This window comes from Eumetopias jubatus, unplaced genomic scaffold (assembly GCF_037043125.1).
Source record: "Eumetopias jubatus isolate StellerSeaLion01/CBP00866 unplaced genomic scaffold, mEumJub1_p1.0 scaffold_2, whole genome shotgun sequence".
NCBI classification, from domain to species: domain Eukaryota; kingdom Metazoa; phylum Chordata; class Mammalia; order Carnivora; family Otariidae; genus Eumetopias; species Eumetopias jubatus.
Genome location: NW_028274808.1, coordinates 44,066,926 through 44,077,055, shown reverse-complemented (window position 1 = coordinate 44,077,055; position 10,130 = coordinate 44,066,926). Strand labels below are relative to the sequence as shown.

The following is a 10,130-nucleotide window of genomic DNA, read 5'->3' as shown; positions in this document are numbered from 1 at the left end:
CTTTCACTGGTGACATCCAGTCTGTGTATCGGGGATAGAGAGACTGGTCAGGGGACTCTGATGCAGGGTCATAATAGTCAATCCCCAAGACACCTGAAATGGAGAATGTGAAAGTGGTACATGCTCTTCCTCGAGCTTTCTTAGAAGAGCTAAAGACGGCAAAATACCAAAAAGCCAACAAGGCAGAGCCTTTGAGTTAGCCCAGAAAAGCCGAAGACTGTTTCTGAACCAAAGAAACAGAAGAGAAAGGGGATTACAATAGAGGCCTAGTGGCAGTGCATCGCCTATCTAAAAGAAGCAAGCACTGGAGCCCAGAGAACAAAGCTCAGATTTCGCCCAAATAGAACTTCCATGGTTCATGTCTCCACAGAAGCCTTCTGTCTCTTACAAGAAGACACCAGAACACTACCAACGGAGCTCACGTGAGCTCTTAGCTACAGAAAGGCCAATGTTCAATCACCCCTCATTGCTGCAGGCTAGGCAGTTTGAGGGGCTCGGCATAGGAAAACCCCAGTCGTGATGAACAAAAAAAACAGACTCATGGGACAGAAAGGTGAGACTAAAGGAAGGCATATCCACCCCAAACCTCTGGCGCCACCTCAAAGTCGGGAAGAGGCACTCTTACTGAGCCTGTGTGGTCCATCGCCGGTCCAGAGGCAGCTGGCTAAGCTCACAGCAAAGGGAGCTGTGACATTGGTGTCTAACGACCAGACACTGCTGCAGGCAGCCTTCCCGAACCCTTAAGATGTCTCCCACTACAAAACCAGGGAAAAAACCCAGCCCTGTGGACAGGGAATGAGGGAAGAGAAGCTGCTCCTCCAGGAATGACACACTGGAAGGATCAAGAGCATGATGATCTGGTAAAAGGAACAAGGTGACAGACCCATGAACTGAAGGCCACCCTGGCCAGCAGGGACTGCGATGCAGAGCTGGTGATGGTAGGACAGGAGGTACAGGGGAGCCTCTCAAACTCAAAGCTTTCGAAGTAGGAGGTCATCTGTCAAGTGTCAAAGAAGCCGCTACGCAATAAATCCCTAGATGCCGTCTTACAAGGTTGCTTTTCAGCAGTATTTGAGTGTGATTATAATTCTGAGTGCTCACAGGCTTCTGTTGGGAAACATTTAAATGGAAGCCAAGAGTACTGCTAGTCATTGCAGGGCTTGGGGGTGGGGGATGAGTCCTGGGACCCCGATGTCACCCAAAGGCAAGTGTAGGGTGCTGGGAGGAGTCTCTGAGTTCACCTCTGGTAGAACTTACAGCTAGTACCTCACGGCAGTGAACAGGCAGCACTTGGCTAGCAGCACTCAGGAGAAAACGGGCAGGGAAGGGCCCAAACCTATACCTTCAGAACTTCCGGCCCAGGGGGACGGCACATGGCATCAGGAGGCAGGGAGAGAGCAGCTCCAGTCACTTCTTCCGAGAGATTCTTGGCATCTCTATTTTGTTTGAAAACAGACTCAGGCAAAGGGAAGGGGAACTAACATTTATTGAGTGCCCACCGTGTTTATCTGGCCTTGTGCAAGGAGTTTTTATCTACGACATTCCATTTCATTCTCACACCAACCTTGCGAGGTAGGTATTATCCTCATTTTTGTCCCATGAGGAATATGAGGCTCAGAAAAGTTAGGTAGTTTGTCCAAGGTCACACAACTAGTAACCGATGGAGCTGGGATTGAGCACTGAGTCCCAGACTGAAAAATTCCCTGCTCTCTCTCCAACGCTGCTTCTTGGGAAGGAGAAGGGAGCAAAAGCGGCTTCCTACCCTGAGAACAAGACAGTCAGCAAGAGGAGGAGCCTGGACTTTCCCACAGACCCTCCCCTCTCTACCTGGGGAGGGTACAGTCACTTGAAGAGATAAGACATAAATATAAAAATAAATAGAAGGGACAAGTCCCCCAGCAGCGAGGATGTGCAGGATCCATCCCGTGGGTAGGCCACTGGGCCGTTCCCAGCTGCCGTGGGAGGCAGCCACGTGGGCCCTGTGGGGAAAACTGGGACAATGGCTGCCAAAGGCTGGAGTGGGTGGGCTAAACAGGCCCTTTCTGGGTCGCACAGATTTGAGAACAAAACGTCTGGAGCAGGCAGCAGCCGTGGGCACAGTCACCATCATCCTCCATCTGCTCATTTTACCGGTGTTTGTGATCCAAGAGGGACTCAAAATCGGGGGAACAGACAAGTTTGTGCTTTATATGTCCCAGGACGGTCATCTCACCAGTCCGACTGTCCCCAAGGCCCACGGACACCAGCTCCTGCCAATCAACAGAGACAGCGATGAGAACCAAAACCACACAGCCCACTACTCGGTCCTATGATTTTCACGTGAAAATCCCAAGAATGCTTCTCCCTTAGCACTGACTCCTCAACACTCCTTACCTCTTAAGGAGCCCCTACTGTGACCCTACAGGCTCTCACCTGCAGAAAGGAACAGGCAGTTCCCATGGTCACATCTAGGGTCACCTTGCCCAGGAGGAGTTGTACCTTTCCTGACTTGCGGATGAGCAGCTTGCCAACCTGACCCTCTGTCAGGTCAGCCAGGGTACAAGCATTCTCTGCCAGCCTGGCTTCCTGTGGAGAGAATCAGAAGATGGGAACTGGGTAAGGAGCTGCTTCCTCCATCCTGCACGAATGACACCCTTTTCCAAAGGAAGGCAACAGCAGCAGAGGTTAGAATGAGCTCCTCCAGAGGGCCTTTCCCCAGGGCTCCCTGCCATTGGCTGAACGACAAAACCCAGAGCAAACAAATGAACAAACGGACAAAATACTGATAACTGCTGCAGTTGAGTGATGGTACATATGAATTTATGTTCTCATTTGTGTACGTTCAAAATATTTCATTGTGAAAAGTAAACACATGTAATAGGGGTTGAAGTACAAAGCCCCACGTCCCTTGTGGGTAGAGAGAACAAATGGGTATTATTCTGACATTTCAGCTTGGGTGGCACACCTCTGCTTTCCCAACAGCTCACCGTTTCCCTTCCTGGTCCCCCCGGCATTTTCACAGAACTCATTCCTGAGCATACCCGGTCTTTCTCCTGCTTTATAACCACCATCTGTCCGTCCTCGCTCTGCACCTCTGTCTTGATAGGCTTGATGTCCTGAGTGGGCGGCTGGCCAGGGAGCGTGTCTGGCAGCTGAAGGAACAGCAGCTCTTCTTCCTGGGTGAGGCTCAGCTCCCTGAGCAGGTCTGCCACAGATACGTCCTTTGGGAGGCCCGGGGTCTTTCTGGCTGTCCTGGGAGGAACCTTCATCTTGGCCTCCTCCTCCTCATCTCGGGGCTCCTCTTTCACTGCCCAAGGTAACACAAATGGAAGAGCTATGACGTGGCCATGTCGTCGTACGCAGCCCTTCATCCCCCTCTGCTTCACTGTCACTCAGCCACGAAGTGGAAGGGAATCACTGGTTACGAAGAAGGATCCAGGAGTTGTGTGACTTATCTAAAAAGGCTAGGCCCACGGATCCATGTCAGCACGAACCTCCTGAGAGTGAGAGTTTGGTGTCCCTGTTCGGGTAATGTATTTTACAGCTGGAATGGGAGAGGACCTGCTTCTGAATCTGGGAGGCTCATTCCTAAGGAGGATTCCTGGGGGGCAGCCACAGGGAAGGAGAGGAGACGCTAACGGACACAGAGTACCTTTCACAACAGGTACATCCACCTCCATGTCCTCTTCCTTGGGGCCAGCCAGCCAAGGTTTAACATCTGGCTCTTCATTCTCTTCCTTAAAAAGCCACCCTGAGTGAGCCAGCGGCAGCTGCACAGGCATGTTTCGAGTGTCATTCCTCAGCCCAGGGTCATCGATGAACTACCAGGGAAGAGTCAGCGGGTCACATGGTCTGGCTAGCATGCACACATACCTGGACCGCAGCCCACCTCAGCCTTTTCTAACTGAAGATTCCTGCTGTTCACAGGCCTCCAGGACATCAGAGAGCTCTTCTTCCCCCCCGAGCCTGCCTCCCCAGAAGCCCATTCCTCCCTGCCTAGTGGTACCTACATCATCCTTCTCCAGCATGCGCAGGATCTGTTTTGTTTCTTCATCTGTCTCCCTCTTCTCTTTTTTGATGTTGATGATATGAGAAGGCCCCATGTCTGACACATCCACTGTCTTATCCCAGTTCCCTGTGGGAAATCACTCAGTTCACCAGAGGTATGGAAGAGGCCAACAGCAAGGAAAACTAAACTGGGAGCAGGGGGATTTTACTGCCCTTGCCCTTCTCTTGGGCGGTCTGGACTGAAATCCACTGATTCCTTCCTCCCAGAACCCCAGCAGCTTTGTACCCTTTTTCTTCATCATTTCAGCTGGACCCTGCTCAAAGATGGAGTGGGACTGGATCACTTCTGGGCGGCCCCGGCCCCGTCCATGCCCCTCTCGCTGTCGGTCTCTCTCCCTGTCACGCTTCTCCTTCTTGATGGTTACTTCTTCCTTGGGCCTGGAAAAGAGAATGGAGTAAGGAAAACCACTCACTCACTCTGCCTCAGAGAACCGGTCTTACTCTGCCATACCACTCTACTCCACCTGAGTGGAAAATTAATGAGACAATAACTGTATCAGAAGAAGCAGAACCCAATCTTAAGTCTAGCACCTTGTCTATTTTCTTGATGGGGCAGTGTCCCTTCAGTTTGCTTTACTTTACCTTCTTGCTTGAGGGTATATATTAGAACTCAACTCAAAAGTTGAATTACAGAGACTGCCCCAAAATGTGGACTTTTTAGTGTTGGTTGAAAGCAAGAGGGTTGTAATACAAAAGAATGTAAGTGAAAATCTGACACGTTTTTGTCTAACCTAGTGGCTCTCAACTCCAGCTGTAAAAGATAATCATTCTGTTTCACTGCAAAAAAGTTAAAAATCACCATTGTCTAGAGATGGACTTCCAGGCATCAGTATTTTTTAACTTGCACATTAGAATTACTGGGAGTCAAGGTCCAAAATCACTAGTGAAAAAAATTAATACACAAATTTAGATTTCTGAGCCACATACCTAGTTATTTCCCAAAAGACCCAAATTCAGAACAATAAGGGAAAAGTTTTTAGAAGGCCCAGCTACTTACTCTTCCTTGATTTTCCGACTGATGATATTTGGGGTGAAGGTTTTCTGAAAGTAAAATATGGGAGTCACTGATTTGGTAAGTTCTGATCCCAAAGTATAGAGAAAAATGAAAACTCTCAAAGGGCATCTTGTATGGACCAAGACCACCGTTCTACAGTCCCCACTGTTGTCAATGATTTACACAGACAGACATGTACTTAAAAGGGACAAACATCTTGTCATGATAGCAGTGGACTTACACACAGAACAGGGCACCAAAACCTATTTAAGCTAGCAGCCTCAGCTTCTGCCCTCTGAAAGGAGAGCCCTCAGGGCTTTGAAAATTTATTTGTCTAATCTCACTTCCTATCATCAAACGGCTATAGAAACCATAGAGTATCATAGGAAAGAGCTCTAGCAGCAAGGCTCAAGTAGGAAGTTGGCCAGCACTCACAAACTGATGATACAGCTAGGCTGTCACCAGCATTTCCCAAGGCAAACAAGTCTTGAAAACTGGCTGCTTTATGCTTCTATTACAGCCCCTCCCCCCCCCACTAAATTTCAGGGCTATCCTTACATCTACAGTCATAAACACAACAGAAAAGGGCACAGAGCCTCCAGTGTCCTGCCTAGGATTCATTATACTCTAGATCACAGTCTGCCACTTTAATCCATGGCGAATACAGAGCTCTCTAAAACTACAGGCAAAGTTTATGCCTGCTGGCTTTCATGGGTTTCTTAAAGGTGTCCAAAACACATAAAAATGTAAATAAGCACTGCTCGAGTTGCTTGGGGAGTAATTAGGATTCTCTGCCCTTCAGCCATCTCTGAGAACCAGTCAACATCTTGTACCCAGTATCTAGACCTGAAGGTAGGCAGACTCCCCAGAATTTGTCAGCAAAGTCTGGGGGCGAGTTTCGTTAGGCCCAATACCAAGCCCGGCACACGGTAGGCCCTACGTGAACATCAGCTGAACCCCAGGGTCCTGGAATTCAAGGTCGTAGGGTTTCTTTAGAAAGGTGCCGTCTGGTACCTTCTTGACTCCTCCGAGGGTGAGATCCCTGGAGCGGATGGAAGGAAGGCGACCTGGAGTGAGTGGAGGCGCCGGCCGCCGCCCGATAAGCCCCCGTCCCCCAGAGAGGAGGGGGCGGGGACCTCCTGGAGCACTCGGCTCGCCCGCGGCGTTTCCTTGCGACATTTTGCCTGGGAGAAAAGAAGGAAAGGGGCAACAAAGTCACTCGAGGGGGCGGACACACGGACCCTGGGCGGAACCCCACCCACGTGGCCTCCCGCCCCCCAGTCAGTGCGTCCCTCCCTTTCCACGTGGCAAGACTCCCCGGACCACCCAGTTAGAGCACTTGGCTCGCTCTCTGCCCAGGCCCCCGGCCAGGCACAAGGCAGAGACGCACCCCAGCGTACCTGGGCTGTGGCTCCACACCACGCGCCTCCCGACTTCACCTCCGACGCGGCCCGCAGATTGCCCTGGGTCTCCGCGCCCGGCGGAAGTCTGCGTGGCAGGGCCCGGGGGCCGCCATCTTGCCGCGGGGCGGAAGTGAGGTCGGTGGGCGGGGCCGGGCCACAGTATTTATCCGGCGGCGCCTCGCTCCCCTCCGCCTTCTCTTCCCGGTTCTTCCCGGAGTCGGGAAAAGCTGGGTTGAGAGGGCGAAAATGGAAGAGGGGTCTGGTCTAGGTTATGCTGCGGTGCAGCGTTCGGGGGTCTTGGCCCGGGCCGAGGGGGTAGAGGCGCCCAGCTCCGGGTCCGTGGGCTGTGGCGGCCGCCACGACCCAGGATGGGGATTCGCCGTGATGGAGCCTCTGGGAGCGGTGGGGTCGTGGCTCGGGACGGGGCGAGGGGCGCGGGGCGGAGAGCGAGACCCGGACTCAGAGTTGGGAAGTCCCGGGCCGGGCCGAGCCGCGGCTGTGGGCTCGATGATGACCTTGGAGTGGTCACTGTACTCCGGGCTGCGGCCTCGTCCTCGTTTGGGGGTCCCTTCCCTGGACTGCTGGTGGGATCCTGGGGGGGATGGCTGTGGGCGCCGCGCTAGGGCAGCAACAGCGGACTAATTGGGTGCCTAAGGGCACCCGCCCTGGGCTCCTGGCTGCGGACCCTCGTGTGCGCTCCCTGGGCTCTTGACTGCGGACGCCTGTGTGCCCTCTCGTTCCAAGCCCGGAACCGAAAAACGAAGTTTGCTCGATTGGGAGGGACGAATTTAAAGAACTTTCATGGTGATTCCTTCATTTGTAATTTAACATAAAAAATGCCTTTACTGTTCTCCCCACCCCCAAACCATGTAAAAACCACTTAACATTGCGGAAAGTTTGAGGGGAGGAAAACATTTGTACTACTCACTACTATTAAAACTTCTGCAATGCAGTCCCCTTGGAGAGCTGTCATTGTACCACAGTTTTGAATCCTACCTTCTGAAATAACATTTCTTTGTTGCTGCATCAAATGTGTAATTCTTGGGTCTATGTCATGATTTGCCTGTTTTCCTATTTGGACACTTAGATTGTCTCCCCCACCCCCTGCGCGCACGCTGTTGTAAATAACGCTGTAGTGAACATCTGGTGCATTTAACATTTTTTTTCTTTTGGATTATATCCCTAGGACAACCTTTCAGACTTGTGATAACTGGCCAAAAGAAGATATACTTTATTTTTTAAGTAAAATTTTTGAGATAATAGATACACATGCAGGTTTTTTTTATATTTATTTATTTTAGAGAGAGAGAGAGGGAGACAGAGAATGAGCAGGGAGGGAGAGGGAGAGGGACTCACAAGCAGACTCCACGCTGAGCGCATTGACCCCCACGCTGGGCTTTATCTCTTGATCCTGAGATCCTGACCTGAGCAGAAACCAAGAGTCAGATGCTTAACAGACTGAGCCAGCCAGGTGCCCCAGATACACATGTAGTTTTAAGAAGTAATACAGAGATCTCAAGTTTTCCCCAAGAGAAACATGTCCTAAAACTATAGTACAATATAACAACCAGAATATTGACATTGATACGGTAGAAATATAAAACATCAACGCAAGGATCCTAGGCACACCTCCCTCCCTTTGGTCCACCCCTGGCAAAAACTTATCTATTCTTCACTTTCATACTGCTGTTATTTCAAAAGTGGAACTCATTCAAAAATGGAATCACACAGTATGTGACTTCTTGGGATGGCTTTTTTCACTCAGCATAATTCTCTGGAGATTATCCAAATTGTTGCATGTATCACTAGTTCTTTCCTTTTTATTACTAAGTATCCATGGTTTGTTTAACTATTTGTTCTTTGAAGGAAGTCGGGGTTGTTTCCAGTTTTTGGCTATTATGGATAAAGCTGCTATGAACACACACATGTACCAGTTTTGTTTTTTACAAAGATAACTTATTCATTGTAGAAAATTTGGAAAATTTTAATAAACATCCAGAAGAAAATGAAAGTCATCCATTACATACTTGAAGTTGTTTTTCTATGCATGTGGCTTTTTAAAAATTGAGGTGTTTTACATATGGTTCTATAATCTGCTTTTGTCTTAATAATATCCTATAAACATTTTTGGAGTTATCGAATATACTTCTAAATTATAATTTTTAATGCCTAAATAGTACTCCACATTGTTGTCTTGCACCATAATTCCTTTAACCAGTTTCCTGTTAACCAGAAACCAGTTTCCTTCCGGCAATGCTGATTGGATTTCTGCAAAATTTTTCACCCCAACAAGAAAAGAGGAGAGAAGACTTAAATCAAGACTTCTATCTTTAACATTTTGGGGTTTGCTTCCTAACAACAATTATTATAGTTTCCCATTAAGAATATTCTCCAGTGTTCCCTCTAATTAGGCTAATATACTTTTGGCACCATTCTCCTTTCTTTTCTCTCTCTCTCTCTTTTTTTTTAAAGATTTATTTATTTATTTATTTATTTGAGACAGAGAGAATGAGAGAGAGAGAGCACATGAGAGGGGGGAGGGTCAGAGGGAGAAGCAGACTCCCTGCCGAGCAGGGAGCCCGATGCGGGACTCATCCAGGGACTCCTGGATCATGACCTGAGCCAAAGGCAGTCGCTTAACCAACTGAGCCACCCAGGCGCTCTCTCTTTCTTTTTTTTAAGAGAGAGAGAGTGTGCACCCACACGGGGGTGGGGAGGTGGGGTGGGGGAGGGAGAGAGAGAATCTCCAGCAAACTCCCTGCTAAGGGCAGAGCTACAGGCTTAGCACAGGGCTCAATCTTACGACCCTGAGATCATGACCTGAGCTGCAATCAAGAGTCAGAGCCTTATCCGACTGAGCCACCCAGATGCCCCACACCATTCTCCTTTCTTTCTTTATTTGCTCTAACACCTCCCTCTCTGTTTTCTTCCAAAGGGTCTATATTCTTTTATCAAGCCTCAAAAGAAACTAGTAAATCCTTACCAGCTGAACCCCATGTCATCGCATCTGTGATTCTAGCAGATCTTAATTGTTATTAATAACATTTTATTTCTACATATTTCATAGTAAAGGTGATAATCTTATTGTTGTCTGATAACTTAATGAAATTAATAATTAAACTCTTAAGAGCAAATATAGTTTTTTTTGTTCTAAATGCAGAATTCAGAAGGTGTAAACAGATTCTGTCAAAAGACTGTTTCTGTGAAATCTTGTTGGGCATTGGGAATACTAAATGAATAAGAAACTGCTTTGAATATGTATCAGTAGAAGAAAAGGAATGTGTGGTATGAAAATGCTATCCAAGCTCAAGCCATTACATGTTCTCTATGAGTAATTTCTCCTGATTTGTTTGCATCATTTTGCAGGCCATTATTTGCTGGTTCCTTCTCATCTCCTTGATCTCGGAACATTGGAGAACCCTAGTATTCAGTCCTCAGATCTCTTCCCTTTTTTCTTTATACTTACTCCTTTGGCTCTGGTTCAGTTTCTCAGCTTCAAACCCTGTGCTGAATGCTGATGACTCCTCGGTGCTTATCTCAATATGGACCTCTCTGAACACCAGATGTGTATTTCTGCCTATCCCACCCTTCCACTTGGATGTCCACAAGGCATCTCAAACCTACATCCACACCCAAACTTTTGATCTCCCTCCTCAAACTACTTCGAAATGTTCCCCGTCTCAGTA

General features: G+C 48.6%; 1 protein-coding gene across 3 annotated transcripts; it reads right to left on the bottom strand.

Moving 5' to 3' along the window:
* Nucleotides 1-1,468: 1,468 nt before the first annotated feature.
* Nucleotides 1,469-6,560, bottom strand: POLR3D (RNA polymerase III subunit D). 3 transcript variants are annotated; one of them, XM_028114417.1, is made up of 9 exons: nucleotides 6,442-6,560; nucleotides 6,056-6,225; nucleotides 5,045-5,088; nucleotides 4,274-4,425; nucleotides 3,990-4,114; nucleotides 3,632-3,800; nucleotides 3,021-3,286; nucleotides 2,413-2,565; nucleotides 1,469-2,249 (listed from the first exon to the last, which is right to left on the bottom strand). In XM_028114417.1, the coding sequence occupies exons 2-9, from the start codon at nucleotides 6,218-6,220 to the stop codon at nucleotides 2,127-2,129; spliced, it is 1,197 nt and encodes a 398-aa protein (XP_027970218.1). In that variant the 5' UTR covers nucleotides 6,221-6,225; nucleotides 6,442-6,560; the 3' UTR covers nucleotides 1,469-2,126. The 3 variants fall into 3 exon arrangements, with proteins under 3 accessions (XP_027970218.1, XP_027970219.1, XP_027970220.1); XM_028114418.1 differs by having other exon boundaries at nucleotides 2,479-2,565; XM_028114419.2 differs by having other exon boundaries at nucleotides 2,162-2,249; nucleotides 2,374-2,565.
* Nucleotides 6,561-10,130: the final 3,570 nt, after the last annotated feature.

What these genes read in the sequence shown, in the direction of transcription:
- POLR3D (XM_028114417.1), bottom strand. Translation starts at nt 6,220, where the DNA reads ATGTCGCAAGGAAACGCCGCGGGCGAGCCGAGTGCTCCAGGAGGTCCC. An exon ending in AGTCGGAAAATCAAGGAAGA is followed by an intron (nt 4,426 to 5,044) that starts GTAAGTAGCTGG and finishes TCTCTTTTCCAG; the next exon opens with GCCCAAGGAAGAAGTAACCA. An exon ending in GGATGTACCTGTTGTGAAAG is followed by an intron (nt 3,287 to 3,631) that starts GTACTCTGTGTC and finishes TACCTTGGGCAG; the next exon opens with TGAAAGAGGAGCCCCGAGAT.